The 17,234-nt window shown below is 37.3% G+C and overlaps 1 protein-coding gene across 1 annotated transcript in view; it reads left to right on the forward strand.

The window, feature by feature from the left end:
* The first annotated feature begins 1,716 nt into the window (after positions 1-1,716).
* nsg2 (neuronal vesicle trafficking associated 2) overlaps positions 1,717-17,234 on the forward strand; it is a 41,162-nt gene continuing 25,644 nt past the window's right edge. The window contains exons 1-3 of the mRNA XM_084136272.1: positions 1,717-1,856; positions 2,325-2,483; positions 5,916-6,035. Coding sequence (XP_083992398.1) covers positions 2,355-2,483; positions 5,916-6,035 — 249 coding nt within the window. The 5' untranslated portion in view covers positions 1,717-1,856; positions 2,325-2,354. The remainder of the gene's footprint in view (positions 1,857-2,324; positions 2,484-5,915; positions 6,036-17,234) is intronic.

Below are 17,234 nucleotides of genomic sequence, written 5' to 3' on the forward strand. Positions count from 1 at the left end.
TATTGAACAAAAATGAATTCTTTTATTTATCTAAATAAACAGAAAATAGTACAAACTTTGCTAAAGTGGTTGTTTTGAACAAGTATTAACTTATTAAAAACATATTATTTTAGCTAAAGTATATGTATCAGCAATGTGTGTCTTTATGCCCCATGCTGGTTTTTCCCCATGTGTCTGTGGGCTAAAAGGCCCACCTTGTCACCTCATATTTATAAGATGTTTTAAACAAAATTAATCACTTTTATGATTTATTTTCACACCAATTTTTTGCTCCATCAATGTTCAATACAAACGCAAACACCCCCCCCCCCCCCCCCCCCATATATATATATGTGTGTGTGTGTGTGTGTGTATATTGTGTGTATTCTGCAATCATATACTATGGGAGCAGTGAAAAGCACATTTTTCTTAAGGGTATTTTTCTTATTGGTACAAAACACAGTACTGTCTAAAATCTGATTGGATGATTAAAGCCCAGCTGTGTCTGCACATCAGTTCAATTCTGTATTAATGTGCCAGTTTTGCTTGGCAACAGTAAATGACCTACATTTACAGTAGGCAAATAAACTAAATTACTTTGAATTTATTGCGATAAATATTATTGTTAAGTAATACATGTAATTGTTTAATGAGTTTTTGTGTCTTTTATCATAATAAATATAAAAATATTAAAATTAAATAAAAAATAAATGGTAATAATAATAATTTTAATTTAGTTAGCAATTAATGAACAAGATCTGCCAATTAATAGTCTCATTCATAATCCCACAAAGCAACTCCAAACCCGTATGACTTTGTTCATCTTCAGAACACAAATGAAGATATTTTTGATGAAATCTGAGAGATTTTTGTTCCTCCATTGACAGCTACTTTGATGCTTCAAAAAAGTTCATAAAGAGATCGTAAAACTAATCCATGAATTGAGCGGTTTATTCCAAATGTTCTGAAGAGACTCAATCGCTTTATAAAATTTAATTTAGGCTTTGAACACTTTAACACACTTCAATTGTGGTAAACAAGCTCAATCATGTTTGCTTGATGTGCGAGAACTAATGAGGTTCATTCTCGTGTTACGCAGCAGGTTTGAGCTTCAGCAAGAGGTTTGTTCTCGCGTGTCAAATTCGGTTGAGCTTCTGTTTATGTTCGCTGATCAATGTTTATAAGCCTAAGTTCAGTCTGTTTATCTTATAAAGCGTCTCTTCAGGAAATTTGGACTAAACCGTTCAATTTAGATTCGTTTTACGATCTCTGAACTTTTTGAAGCATCAAAGTGGTAGTTGCGTAGCTGTCGACGGAGGGACAGAAATCTCTCAGATTTCATCAAAAACATCTTCATTTGTGTTCTGAAGATGAACGAATGCGAACGACATGAGGCTGAGAAAGTTACAGAATTTCATTTTTGAGTGAACTAACTAAGTTTTAGCCTATTTAGTTATTATTATAAAGACCGTTTGTGTCCTCGGCCTTACTGCTTTTTGACAAACAAAATGTATTAGCCTACTTGAACCCTAAATGAAAATGCTTCATGCACTTCTCTCAGTTTTTCACTAGATGGCAAACAAGTCAGCTAAAGTGTGTAGGCAATGAGCTTCAGGGTTTCTAAGGGTCGGGCAAGACAAATGTAGGGTTTCTTTTAGATCCCCCCTAGTGGCTTGAGTGTAAGCGAGGGTTTGGATGCTGCGCGAGGCCGTCAGTATCTGCATCTCTCGCATCAGCGCCACACACACACTCACTCACACATACACACACTCACTCACACACAGCATCTCCATCTCGACGCTCCACCTGCCCTCATCAACGACCCGTATTTGAACTGTCTTTGAGCCCGTAAAAAGCGTGAAAGTCGACCGCTTTCGGTGAGTACGCGTTTATAAAACATCTTTTCATCGAGCGCGTGTGTGTTTGGGTGCGAGATAAATTGTTGTGACTGGTAAACCAGCCATAAAAGGGGCGCGGAGGCTTTATTTGCGCTGTGGCTGATGTTTCGGCACCTGGATTTTAGACAATATAGTTAAACTGTGCTGTGTTTTCCCTTTTAATCTTAAAGATCAATGCACAACCCTTTACTTCTCTTTACAAGCGCGATGTTTGTGTGTTTTAAAGCGTTGGCGAGCGGGCTGCCATCAGACAGACATGCGTGAGGTGTTTACCAAACGCTTTGATATATAACGTGTGCTGAAGCTCTGCGCGGTTTATTGATGTGCCAGAGGTGTATAGATTTTTTGTTTTATTATTAAAGGTGGTCGATATATGATTTAGAGCCAAGGCTGTGCCATTCTAAATTGGTATTTCACAAGTGTTTTCAAAATCCTCTGCGTTTATAGGCTGGTGAAAAGTGCAATAATCCTTTAAAGATGGTTAAACTGGGGAGTAATCTACAAGACAAAGGAGCGAAAGCTGTTAGTGTTGAGGACGGCTTTCAAAACGTCCCCCTCATCACGCCCTTGGATGTTACTAATCTTCAGTACCAAGCCCCAGACAAGGTAAGGACATTTTCTTTCTTTTTTTAGGTATTATATATTATAGGTCATCAGACCTTGCCTTTCATCAGGTCATAAAAATATATCCTGGCATTAGTGCCAAGAACAAATAATGATGTATTAACCCAGTGTGCTGATTTTTTTTTTTAATTATTATTACGCTGTTGTTTAATTTTATCTTTTGAGTATGTACAACACAATTTTATAATTTAAAATCCTGATTGTGTGTGTGTGTGTGTGTGTTTCTACTCAATATTAAAAGCTTTTTCTCCAAACATGCCGGTACAATCCTCTGCTTTTCTGGTTGTGTTGCCAACCAGTGTGCATCAGGGCTCGAGATGTGACACTTTCTGTGAGTGGTGCTTCGGCCCTCATTTGGGATTCTGCTGAGGATGGCGCGATCATTCTTTGCACCTGCTAAATGAAGGGTCCTGTCACTCTGCCCAAAACCTGTGCACAAGCCAGTCACAAAAGCACAGACTGTTATATTTTAAGGATCGCACCCCATGCCAACCCCCAACCCCTTTGGGTGGTTTATTGGCCCGCATGACAAAGAGAAAAAACCATTTCATATTTTATCTCGGCTGTCATATGGAGGCTCTGTTTAATGCCGGCTTAGAGGTGAAGAGGATGTGTTGGATTACTAACATGTCTATGGCCACCTGGTGAGCCTTTCCGTTTCTCCTTGTGGAAGCTAGTGGCTTTCAGAGAGACTATGCATTAGTAAACAGGCAGAAAATTGTGTATTTATGTATACTAGATCATTACTGTGGACAAAAATGTCATGCAAAATTAATTTTTCTCTTGTAAATAAATTTGTTATATTTGCAGCTTCATTTTTAGCTACAGTTGTGAATGTAATGCACTGAAATTAATTACTAGATGAAAAAATATATATATATATTTTTTTTTTTTTCTAGACCACCATATTTCTAAAGGTTGCTGAAAGATCTTTGTAGGACAATTATCATATTTCAATATAGTTCATAAGTAATTAACAAAATTGAGATTGCAATTACGAAATTTTCCAATAAATAAGAGGAATGAGAGGGGTATTTTAACAGAATAATGGTGCTTAGATTTTTCAAAGCATTTTATCAACACCCAATAATATTTTTTCCTAAAAGAAGATCATTAACCAATAACCATAGTCTCCTGTATATATATATATATATATATATATATATATATATTATATGGAGCCAAAATGGTCCTTAAATGACCAAAATAATACCTCTGAGAGAGTAAGATTAATCGATTGGAAAAAATGGGAAGAAAGCATGGAATAATTTGTTCAGAAGGTTGAAAGCAAATTATAAGCATTGTAAGCAGAGAAGTTGCTGTATTGTATGCACTTGATGCAATTCTGTCACATAAACTTGTACAATGTAAAAATCATTAATTTTTCATGCTGACATTAAAGTCTTAAAGCAGGACAAGGATCAGCCCTGCGGGAAATCATTATCTTTCTCTAGAGGTCTGCAGATAGCAATCAGGCAGTAATGACTGCAAATTATTTGAAAGATGTCTTAGCATTATTTATTTTAAATGAGCCAAGTTAAGAACACACTCTTTGAAGAATTACATTTATTTACTGTAATGAGGTGTGTAGATTCATTAAATGAATACAATGGTGAGTTTTTCTCAGTTATTGGGCACCATAAACGAGGAACAAAAAATATGGATTTAATTTTCCGATATTTAAGTTAGGATGTTTCGAGTATAAGGTAAACCGCGCATTTAGTTGTGGGACCACTGCAGATGCTTGTTTTCTTTCTTTTCTTAATTTTTTCAGCTTTTAAAATTGTTTCCCAAGGGGACTTATGTATGGAAACATTTGGTCAGGATGTCTTCTTGTTATCCAGAATCTCGAAACCATTCCATTATAATCTGACCACCAAATTCATCATCTGATATTTGCATGCATAAATCACAAGCTGCATGCCATCAGCATCTCATCATTATTCAAAGCATTTTTCATTCAAGGTTGTCATATCAACATACCAGTACAGCACCCATGTTGGAGAGGATCAATCCATTCGGATCCGCAGTAGTCCCTGGTGTTGACACTATCGATGGCTTGAATCAGCAGCTAAAAAGACAATGCGCAACCTTGCCTGGAGGCAGAGGTTGCATTCTGGGGAAGTGCAAAAACCGAATAACAACCCTAGCGATAACAGAATGCCTCACATAGATCAGGAGAAGGAGAGAGAAATGGAAGCAGACAAGATGGTTATTCAGGGGGAAAATGAAATGTCAGAGGGTTTGGGAAGGAGACAGATAAGCAGTAATTGCAGAGTTCATGACAAGTGGTTGAGCTTCATCCAGTGGACATTAGACTTCATCAACTTCAGGGTTTCTAGAAAGTAAGGTGGCAGGAACGGAGGTCAGCTCTGAGACGTGTTATTCCTCCATCTGTCATCTCACATCAGACAGGGTTGCCTCCATTCATTAGTGGGAATTTAAATTGTAAGACAGAATGAGGAATTCACTGAACTGCAGTTAAAAAATATGCACATCCAAGTAAAATCCGCTTGAGATTTTAACACTTGAAATCCAACCCAGTTAGGACACATATTCCAACCATATGTGACCCTGGACCACAAAATTGGTAATTTTTTTGAAATTGAGATGTATACATCATATGAAAGCTGAATAAATAAGCTTCCCATTGATGTATGGTTTGTTAGGATAGGACACTATTTGGTCGAGATACAACTATCTGATAATCTGGAATCTGAGGGTGCAAAAAAAATCGAAACATTGAGAAAATCCTTTAAAGTTGTGCATTTATGTTTGCGACTGTGCTGCATTCACTTACAAAAATAAATGTTTTATATATTTACAGTAGGAAATTTACAAAATATCTTCAAGGAACATGATCTTTACTTAATATCCTAATGATTTTGGCATAAAAGAAAAATCGATAATTTTGACCCATACAATGTATTTTTTGCTATTGCCACAAATATACCCGTGCGACTTGTGACTGGTTTTGTGATCCAGGGTCACATATGTGGTTTAAAATCAGATAAAAAAATTTTTTTATTTTTTTTTGTGTTTCAGTTTGAATGGTCTGAAGGGATTTTAAGCAGGGTTTTTTTTTTTTTTTTTTTTTTGTCATCTGGGATGCAATGTGATCTACCCAGTCTGACTCACGATTGAGTGCTGTTGTGGGAATAGGCTTTGATTTTGGAAAGGCCAATTGCGACTGCGTTATTGGAAGTCATTGCTATCTCAGAGTTGTCTGTAGGATCAGAGATTAGGAGCGATTTAAGAACCAGCATGTAGTTTTATCATGAGGGAGGCCTAACATGATTATGGTCATTATTGATAGGAAGGCACTGGCTTCGTGGTACAGTTTTCAAACTTCGATCTCAAGGGAATTTTCTGTTTGCATTAAGTGGTTTTGATGGTTACACCCTCTCTTCGCAGGTGGTGGTGAAAACACGAACTGAGTATCAGACGGAACAGAAGAACAAGGCCAAGCTGAAGGTGCCGAAGGTGGAGGAGTTCACTATCAGTGTGACTGATGGAGTTTCTGAAAGGCTGAAGGTACAGCTGAACTTCTTTTTCATTAATGCATAGACAAAAAAACATTGACCAAGCAGTGTACAGTTATATGCTCTGTCAGTTCTCTGTCAGTTAAAATTGGCTTAGGTGGCTTTTTTTGCTTTTTTTTCCCACTCATTTGCTGAAAAAAAGAAAGCATCATGGCTGGTCAGCAAGTGTTCTGGGTGCTGTACACTTGGATTCATTTGAAAACCAGATTCACCAGTAAGACCATGCTGATGAACCTGTGAATCCAGTACAAAACCAGCATTGGAATTCATGCTGGTCTAAGTAAAAATGTTTTTCCAGCGGGGCTGTGTCCAGGGTTAGCATGTTCAGAATATTCCCTCAGTAGAACATGGTTAATGTTCTAAAGATCGATTCTTTCAAGTGTCATTAAAGGGATAGTTACCCTAAAAAACGAAAATTCTGTCATTAATTACTCACCATCATGTCGTTTCTGGCATGGCATAATTGAAAAGCGTTTTCTTTCTCGCTTGTCTGAAGTTTAAAATCATTGGTTACCCGTAAGCCAATCACATAACGTTGTGTTATGCGCATGCTCAGCCGCATCTAACTTCCACTGTAAACACATGTATGATGCGAAAACAAAACCATCGAGCGAAATACCAGAGTGAACATGGCTGTGAACGACTTTTGCAGATTATGTGAAGTAAATCTACGCATCCACGGTACTATCAGCGTCTACGTCACGGCTCTCAGCCCGCCCTCTGTTTGTTGATTGGCCGGCTGTTTTCAGGCCGGAGGAAAACGGAAAGCTATTACGCTGTCTCAGACTGAGTACAGAAGCAAAATGAAATTGAGCGGAAGTACGAAGTCTGACGTAGTCGGGCTAGATCAATGTTATATGTGTGTAAAAACCCTACATTCAATATGTTTGTCATAAAGTGATTGAGTCTCTTCAGAAAATTTGGACTAAACCGCTCAATTCATATGGATTAGTTTTACGATCTCTTTATCACTTTTTGAAGCGTCAAAGTGGTAGTTGTGTAGCTGTCAATGAAGGGATAGAAATCGCTCAGGTTTCATTAAAAATATCTTAATTTGTTTTCCAAAGATGAACGAAGGTCTTACGTAATTAATGACATTGAAATATCCCTTTAATGCTGTAAAGAATTGCAGTCTTTGTTCCAACACTCTTTGCTTCAACTGTTTGGATTGAATCCCAGAAGCACTTTAAGAGGCTGTTGGGTGAAAGAGAGTCGTCGGCAGTGTGAACTTAATGCAGAACTGGAGAGTGTGGAGGAATGTTTTATTGTAGCAGTGAAGGTCGTTGGAGAGGCAGATAAAGACGACAGCAAACATTGGTACAAAGACTGACTTCCTTTGTTAAAAAAACACTGAATGAAACTGTCAGCAGTCTTGGAATCACAATGCACTATGAAAACATTTACTTTGACATACCGTATACAGAATGTTTCCACAGACACAATCAAGATGTTCTTGTCTGAGATCCTCGCTCGCTATTTTTTGAGGTACTGAAGGAAAAATCCCGGAGCTTTCTTGTATGAGCTTGTTGTAGGAAACTCTTATGGAGGTTGTTGTCTAGAGCGAGTCATTGCGAGGACAGAAAGCTAACAGCAGGGGGATCTCTGCTGCGTAGACTCCCAGTTGGATTTTTATCATATTCCCTGCCGTCGCTCCACTAGCAAGTAAAGAAGGAATGTTCCCCCTCATTAAATGTTCAAAACAAAAGAGAATTGTGGTCTCTTGGTGTCGTATGCAGCCAAGTGGAACATATTAACATATCATGTTAAACTTTTTTTTTACTATTAAGACAACTTAATTAAGCAGGGAGTTGGTCTTGTGATTTCTGTTTGTTCTTGGTTAATTTGGGTGGGAGGTTTGGCAGATGAAGTGTGGGGAAAAGGGTGATTTTGGCTTTGATTTCCCAACACATTACTATGTATTTTTATGTTGTTAAAAAAACAAACAAACATTACTTATGTTGGATTTGTTGCACTGTTAGTTTTACATTATATCAGTGTTACATTGTGAAAAAGAGTATTCGGTGGGAAATAGTGCAGGACGGACTTTATTTTATCCATTAGGATTTGATTGAATCATGGGGAAATAGGTCGTGATAATTGTTACTAGTGCTTGCTAAGTACTAAATGTACCGGTAATCCCTAGTCCGATGTATTTAATTTAACACTTTTTGATTTTGATATGTTGGATGATAAAACTGCTGAAAATACAATTACATTGAATACATTGTACCAATGCTATTCATTACATTGAAAGAGGGAGTCTTTTTAAAGACTTTTTTGGGCTCTTTTGACTTGGACCAATAGGCAGCCCACTAGCAACCACTTAGGCTCCTAACAACCGACTTGCTATGTGGTTGCTAAGGTGTTCTGTGTGTTTTTAGCATGTTGCAATGTATTGGCAACCACCCAAAACACTGTAGTTATCAGGACGGAGACTTTTGCATAACAAAAAAAAAAAAAAAAAATGAACCAGTAAAAATCTGTCTACTTAATATTATTTTTCCCTGTCTGTGTAGCATTGATTGCAAAATCAGAATTGTTGTTTCAGAGACCGAATGTTTTTGCATTCAGATCAGGTTAAAAATGATGCTATTCTTTCTTCAGAATAATGTCCGCTGATGAATTGAACTCAATAAGCTTGTAAAGGACTGATGTAACAGACAATAGCACACACACGTATTTTGAGGGGGCGTTTACACAACACCGTTTTCAATTAAATCTGAAAACTTTTTATGCGTTTTAGCCGTTCATTTACACTACAACGGCTTTCTGGGGGCCTGAAAACGCAAACTTTTGAAAATGGGTTTCAGAGTGCAAGTTTTTGAAAACGATACTGTTATCGTCTCCATGTAAAGTACAAACACGTGAATTTGTGAAAACTGTAGCTCAAACAGTAGAGCGTTGGCGCTTGCAATGCCAAGGTCATGGGTTCGATTCCCAGAGAAAGCAAGAACTGATAAGAATGTAAATGTGTACCTTGAAATGCAATGTAAGTCACTTTGGATAAAAGCGTCTTCCAAATGCATAAATGTAAATGTAAAATGGTGTAGTCATGCGTGTGCATATTACGTGTTGTCTATAGACGCATAATTTTTCTTTACAAAGTCACTTCGCCAACTACTGGCCTGGCAGTAGAATACACCGCTTTTAATCATTTTTGCGGATCCGTGTGAAAAGCAATCGTTTTAAAAACATTGTCATCTGTACACAAGAGATAACTTGTCAATCCAGGAATACACCCCTGCAGATTCTCCAGGCAGTGCTGCAAACCAATTAATAATCTGCCAGGAAAAGAATAACACTTCCTAATGGAGAGCGTCTGCGCACACAAAGACGCACAAATTCTAATGCGCAGTGCAAAATAGATACCCAGCTAATCCTTAGACGTAGCTGCACAATCCTCAGTTCAGACACACATCCCATAGCTGAATGGATGTCAAGCCGACAGTAGACATGAGGGACGGGATGAGAGCGAGAGACAGAGAGAGAGAAATAGAGGACATTGAGCTGAAATGCTGCCCCGTCAGCCTCGGCATCTCTGGGAGAGAATAAGCAACAGAATAAGAATGAAGGAGACGTGCTCGCTTGAAGGACCACTCACACCCACACTGCTCTGCCTAGGCCCTTCGGCTCCTGTTTAGTCTACCATTTTAACATCTCTGGAGAGAAAATGAGAACAAGAAATAAAAAAGATGGTAAAAAAGGACTGCTACACCAGAGGTAGCTAGTCAGACAGAGAGAGAAAAGAAAAGCACTTTAAATGCACAGTTAAGTTATGAGACCAGAAATAGAGATGGCGTATTTTAAATTGTGCAGTTTCCACTGTGTACTGTGGACAGACTACACATTTTAATCAAAGCTGTATATCATCTTTTTTTGCAGTTTTAACAACAGCTGTGTTCTTGTGTGAGCCATTCACTGTATTTCCAAGTTACTTTAAAGGATACCAGTGTACTGCCATGGCACATAACCAAAATATGTAATACAATGGCATGTTTTGTTACTTTTTGTTAGTGTGAGGCCAGTTGATTGGCATATTCATAATCATGATATTTGCATGGCACTCCAAGAAACTTCAAATAATGCAATGCTATTACTGTGGTATATGTCCAAAAGTCAGTGGACATTTTGTTACTGTTTGACCAATTTGGCCAATTGATTACCGTATTTATTTACATGGTATTCCATGTTTTCAAGGTACTTAAAAGAATGCCATGGTACATAACCAAAATGTTATCATGTACCATGGTGACATGCAAAAAAACAAAAACAAATAACACTAAGTGCAAATTAGAGCTATGAAACGATTAATCGCGATAAATCGCATCTAAAATAAAAGTTTGTCTATAAATAATATATGTGTGTGAACTGTGTATAGTTATTTTGTATATATAAATACACACACATGCATGTATATATTTAAGAAATATTTTCATATAAATATATAAAGGCTATTTTATATAAATAAATAACACATTTTTCTTAAATATATACATGCAATGTATGGGACAGTGGTGACACCAGCATAAAAATATTCATGACTCTGAAGCTGAAAGTACATCATTATTTTAGATGAATATGCTTGCACTCTTTCACTGACTAGATTTATTTAAAATAATGTAGGCCACATTTTACTGGTAACATAAGATATTTGGCATTATCAGGACCCACAAATATTCCCAGATTGCAGCATTATACATTATATTCAACATTATATAGTAGTAGTTTAATGTAGTACTGACACTAAAACTCTGAAAACTGATTTTTTTTTCTCACAGTAATTTTTATTTTGGGTGAACTATACACAATATATATTGTCACTATCCACAATACATATTGTTGCATTTTTGTATTGTGATAAATTGTGACATGATATATTGTCACACCCCTAGTGTGGGGCCATTGGATTGCCATATTCATATGATATTTTAATTTTTTAAAGAAGTCAACAGTAATACCATGATATTTTGTATTACGTTTGGTTAGTGTGAGGCCTGTTGATTACCATATTAATGTAGCACACATGTGTAAAAGGTGATGTTTATTGGAACATTTATTGAAATCAATGCTTCCCTTGAAGAGCTTTGAGCAAATGTATTCTGTCCCTTTAAAGGACAAATCTTTATTTGAAAGTCTGCAAGCGTTCAAGCTGAAATGCCTTTGTTGGGGTAACGTAACTCATGCTGTCATTGACAGAAAGGAGACCGCCATGCACAGAGATGCATTTGAGGGCACACAATCCATTTTTGTATAACGCTGCCAATACATTCTCCCTAGTCATGCAGTAAATTGTCACTGGGCGTTCGCTCGATGACAAAATAAAGTACCCAATCATGTGGGAGTGCCAGGAAACAGAGACGATTGTCTCTCACCCTGAAGTCAGGAGACCATGCTATGCTGAATTGCTCCTAGCATCCCCCTACAGATGATGGCCATTCATTGGATTTGACAAATCGTTTGCTTGGGCAAAAGCATATGTTGTCAAGCGGTGACCCCGGGTGATGTAGGGGGGCGGTCACTGTCAGAGCGATTGATCGTGTTGAGTGATGGTGATTATATTCTCCAAAGACAAGCTGGAAAACACTCAGCCCCAGTTTTTACATGTTCTCTCCACTACCAACCAGAAATATGTACAATGTTACATATAGTTGAGATTCTGTCATCATTTACTCACCTTCATTTCGTTCCTATTTTCTTTCTTCTGAGGAACACAAAAGAAGACATTTAAAAAATCTTTCAGCTGTTTTTGTCCGTATAGTCAGTCGGGTCAAAACGTTTCAAGCTGCTGAAAGCAACTGAAAGATTCTTCAAATGTTTTATTGTGTGTTATGCAGAAGAATGAACGTCATGCAGGTTTGGAACAACATGAGGGTGAGGAAGTGATGACAGAATTTTCATTTCTAGGTGAACTATCCGTTTAAGACTTCTTGTAGATCAAAATCTGTATTGATTAAAGAAACATCAAGTGACACATTCAATTAAAAGAGAGTTTTTTGAAGGAGAAAAGCTTATTAAACATACTCCATATCTCTATTTACAACTTCGAAAAATCATTTTGCAGTGTACTGTACTTTCCTAACAAAATTGCAAGCTTTTTTCACTTTGCCCATAATTCACTGTCATAAAACGGTCAGTATTACATCACACTTTTGTATCTCAGTTGCAGTTGTCGTATTCTGTGAAGTCAGAGACGTCATTAGAGGTGAATGAAAAGCTTAGGCAATTGCCTGGAGTCATTTGTCACGTTAAATGCGACAGTGTATTTGATCTGCAGCGGGACGTCCTGTTCTCTGTTCACAGCGACAGAGATGATTTATGACACCAGATGGCTTTTTGTTTGAACCCTGATTAATCTCACCTTCCACCGCCGCTAGACAATCACATTCATCTCTTTTGTCTAGCTTTGTAGATAGAAATATCACCCACTTATAGACGTAGACAGCTAGCACGTTTACACGCTCGGCCTAATATCTCAACATCGTGGAAGATCACATGTTTGAAGGCTTTTCTTTTATCACGCTATGAGCTCATGTCTACACCACAAAAATATTTGATACACCTAGATTTTCTGTCCTGATTTCATTAACCATATTTATTGGCATGCTGATGGATTTTCTTGTGAGAGCAATTTGTGAAGTTGGGGGCGGAGCTATCAAGATAGGGGTGTGGTCCTTTCGAGTAGGAACGTGTTTGTTTTGGTGATTTCAAACATCAACAGCGTTTCTCAGAAATCGCTTACTGCAGCTTTAAAAAGAGATTTTTGTGTATCCTGCCCCTGATTTTTGACAGTCATCAGTGTATTGTGCATATGAGCTGTAGGAAAAATGTGTTTCTTGGCCCATAAGTGCCTGGTGTCAGGGGTGAGGTTAAAGGGATAGTTCACTTTGAAATTAAATTTTGGTATGTTTTAGCTTACCTCAAGGGCATCCAAGATGTAGGTGTCTTTGTTTCCGCAGTAGTTTCAATTTTGATATTTTTAGGTCAAACCGTTCTTGTCTGTCAGTCATATAATGCAGGTCTATGGTCACTATCTCAAAGAGCATGCACAGAGAAGTCCAAATTAAACAATTCCCCATCGTAAGTACACATTGATGGCCTAAGACACAAAATGAGCGGTTTGTGTGAGAAAAAAAAAACGAACAGTATTTATATCGTTTTTACCTCTTGTACACAACCACGTCCAAGTGATCTGAGGGCGCGCGCGCTTCCTGGTGTGTGACATGTGCGTGCGTTCTGGCTTAGTCTGCGCAAGCGCCGGAAAGCGCCGGAAGTGATCTCTCGTGCGTGTACGTCGTTATATAACGATATAAATACTGTTTGTTTTCTCACACAAACCGCTCATTTTGTGTCTTAGGCCATCAATCAAGCTGAAACATACCAAAATTTTATTTCAAAGTGAACTATCCCTTTAAGGGTGGCCAGGTTCCCGGCCCAATAGAAATGAATCTGTATTGTGTCTAATCCACAATGCAAATCTCTTTCTCTCGAGTCACACATTTCCTATATGTAGTTTCCTGATGGAATTCAGGCTATACCCAGATAAAAGATGCATTTTAATGCATTTGATGCATTATTACTTATAAACCTTGCATAATCGTTTAAAAAAATATATAATTTTTCAATAATTTATAAAGGAAGAAAAGCAAGTGCGGATCTTTTTTCTATTTGAAAGCATTGGTATTTTTATGGATCTACGCACCTAAAAAGGTGCAGTGATTCTGTCTTTCTTAACAGTCAAGGACACGTCATACCGGTATTTCACTTTCAAATCAAAAGAAATTAGTGGTAAAACATTTTAACAAAATTATTGTTCTTTTAAGATGTTATTTTTTTCAAAACATTCATTCACAAATAGTATTAGTATATAATTTAAAGTAGTTGCAAAGTATTGACACATCATGTTTATCCAATGTCTTTATACTGATGTAAATAAAATCATTGTATTACAGTAAAACATTGAAAATAATTAAATAATATAATAACAATCGGAATGCTGGGAAGAGAAAAAAAAAAACAAGGTCCAAAAATAGCATTTTTATTGCAAAAGTATTTTGAGTAATTTGATTTTGCTATGAAATATAGAAGCATTAAAACACTATTCATGTAAGCTACTTTCCTGGAAGGTTCATTGTGTTTCAGTATGACATATTCTTTCAAGCCATATGACATCATACATTTTGAGAGCTTTAGTTTTTTCCCGTTTTGATACAACTTTACAGGACAAGAAAAATTTGCCAATGCTGGTAAAAAAAAAAAATTCCCTGCAAAGTGGCAAAACACGCATTTCACTGTATCTGACTACACAGCAAAATGAGTTGAGGTTATTCTACGACACTGTTGCCTCTCTTGAGCAGAAGTCTCTTACCTGTGCACCTATGGGGTGCATGGGGAGCAATTAGTTTCATGGAGCAGTTCTCCCTCCTGCCCTGCTCTCCCTCTCTCTCTCTCTCTCTCTCTCTCTCTCTCTCTCTCTCTCTCTCTCTCTCTCTCTCTCTCTCTCTCTCTCTCTCTCTCTCTCTCTCTGTCTCGGTCTGTTAGCAGGGCTAATGGCCAGAATGCCCACAGGCTCACTGGTGTGAGAGACACGGCCCTGGAGAGGCAGGCTTGTTATTCTGCTGTATTGTTGATTACCCCCCACAGAAGCCTTCTAGCCCTGCGGTGGATCTGAGAAGCGGTTTGCACACCGCTAGTTGAATACTGTACATTTGAGAGGAAGTCAGATTAACACTGCAGGATTACTGACAGGTGCAACTTTTCATTTGAGAGAAATAAAAAGTCTAGACTAGAGCATTTTTTTTTTTCTTTTTGATACACAGGGCACCCAAAATATTATGATTGTGCTACTAACTGGGACTGGTCACAGTACTTGCATATTGCTGATCTATTGTTGGTTTGACTGCTTCTATTGCTCTCCTTATTTGGATAAAAGCTTCTTCTAAATGATAACATTTTCCCTAAAATAAAAAGGCAGCCAGTTTATTTTTTAATGTGTGAAGATCCATTTATACAATGTGGAAACATATTAATTGTGATACTATTAAAGGGTTAGTTCACCCAAAAATGAAAATTCTGTCAGTAATTACTCACCCTCATGTTGTTCCAACCGCGTAAGACCTTCGTTCATCTTCGGAACACAAATTAAGATATTTTTGATGAAATCTGAGTGCTGGATCACTTCTCCATAGGCTGCTAGGTGACCGAAACTTGCTGGCCCAGAAAAGTTATTAAAGAGATCGTTAATATAGTCCAAGTGACTACAGTGGCTTAATCTTAAGTATATCAAGCGACGAGAATACTTTTTGTGCGCAAAAACAAACAAAAATAACGACTTTATTCCACTATTCATTTCCTTCTCTCTGGGCCTCGTAGTGTTTTTGCGCAGCGCGTCTGTGTTACACGTCACCACGCATCACACACATGACCAGCGTCGGCCATTTGTGAGCCTACGTGGTGACGTTTAACACAGACGCGCAGCGCAAAAACACTACGTGAACCAACTAGAGGCCCAGAGAGAAGGAAATGAATAGTGGAATAAAGTCGTTATTTTTGTTTGTTTTTGCGCAAAAAAAGTATTTTCGTCGCTTGATCTACTTAAGATTGAGCCACTGTAGTCACTTGGACTATATTAACGATCTCTTTAATAACTTTTCTGGGCCAGCAAGTTTCGGTCACCTAGCAGCCTATGGAGAAGTGATCCAGCACTCAGATTTCATCAAAAATATCTTAATTTGTGTTCCGAAGATGAACGAAGGTCTTACGCGGTTGGAACAACATGAGGGTGAGTAATTACTGACAGAATTTTCATTTTTGGGTGAACTAACCCTTTAAGCTAAAATATTTTTTACTAATTAATTTGCTTTTTATTGTTATTAAAAAGAAAGAAAAAAATGTTTTCCCCTCTGTTGTGTTTTCCCCTCTGCTCTATCAAAAACATATCGAACTGTGACTTCAAAACCAAGATACGCACCAAACCATCAGTTTTGTGTACCATTTTTTATTTATTTTTTGTCTTGCTGTAAAAGAAATAGGGCTGTCAAAAAAATGTAATCTCACGATTTCCAATCAGAAAGCAAAAATTATAATAATATCATATTGGGTAAATGTGTTAACAATTATTGCATTAAACATGCTTAATTAATATCTTAAAGGGTTAGTTCACCCAAAAATTTAAATGATCTCCCTCAAGCCATCATAGGTGTATATGACTTTCGTCTTTCAGCCAAACACAATCAGAGTTATATTAAAAAAAATATATATCCTGGCTCTTCCCAGCTTTATAATGGGAGTGAATGGTACCTGAGATTTTGAAGTCACTCTTCCGCCGGAAATAGACTCGTGCACGGACATTACTGGAAGCCAGTGATTATAGTTTATGAAGTTGTAAATATGGATATTTTTCTTACAAAAACAAATGGCTTCACTTCAGAAGGCCTTTATTAAACCCTGGAGCCATATGGATTACTTTTATGATGGATGGATGCACTTTTTTGGCTTCAAAATCTTACTATTCACTCCATTTATAAAGCTTGGAAGAGCCAGGATATTTTTTAATATAACTCTGATTAAAAAAAAGAGAGCAGGTAGCCAAATGTTAATACTGTGAAAGAACAAATACTATGAGATGTTTGTCCTATACAATGCATTTTCTTGTTTCTTTGAGCTGTTAAAACGTGAAATGTCTTTAGAACTCTGCGATAAAAGACGAGTTCAGAAGGCTCTGGGTTACATGTTTTTAGCAGCTCTCTTTTCTTTTGGGCTTAAACATTTTGAAGGATTCTCCGATGAATAGTTTTGTCTTTTAGATTGTTCTTTTGTTCAGTTCGGGTATCTCCAAACACACCCATCCTAATTGACTCATATTAAGACAGTAATTGGAGCTGAACTTGACATGTCTGTCCTATCCCTGAGGAGAATTCTTTCATGCGTGTCACTTCTCCTTCTCACTTTTTATGAAATGGAAAGGGATTTCTATTTGTGTTGAGAGCCACACTACCGAACAGCATTTCTTTGTTAATAGTTGGTTGGTTTTGGCTGATTCAAAACATTTATTATGAATATGGAATGTTCATGGTAATTAGGCCATATTCAGATTGAAAAATTAGCAGCCCAAAGCCTTTTTTTTTTTATATGCGTTGGATTTATTGCATCTTAAAGAAAATGCTGAAACACACAGTTTCTGCTACCCTGGAAA

The sequence above is a fragment of the Abramis brama genome (genome assembly GCF_963993115.1).
Source record: "Abramis brama genome assembly, chromosome: 15".
NCBI classification, from domain to species: Eukaryota; Metazoa; Chordata; class Actinopteri; order Cypriniformes; family Leuciscidae; genus Abramis; species Abramis brama.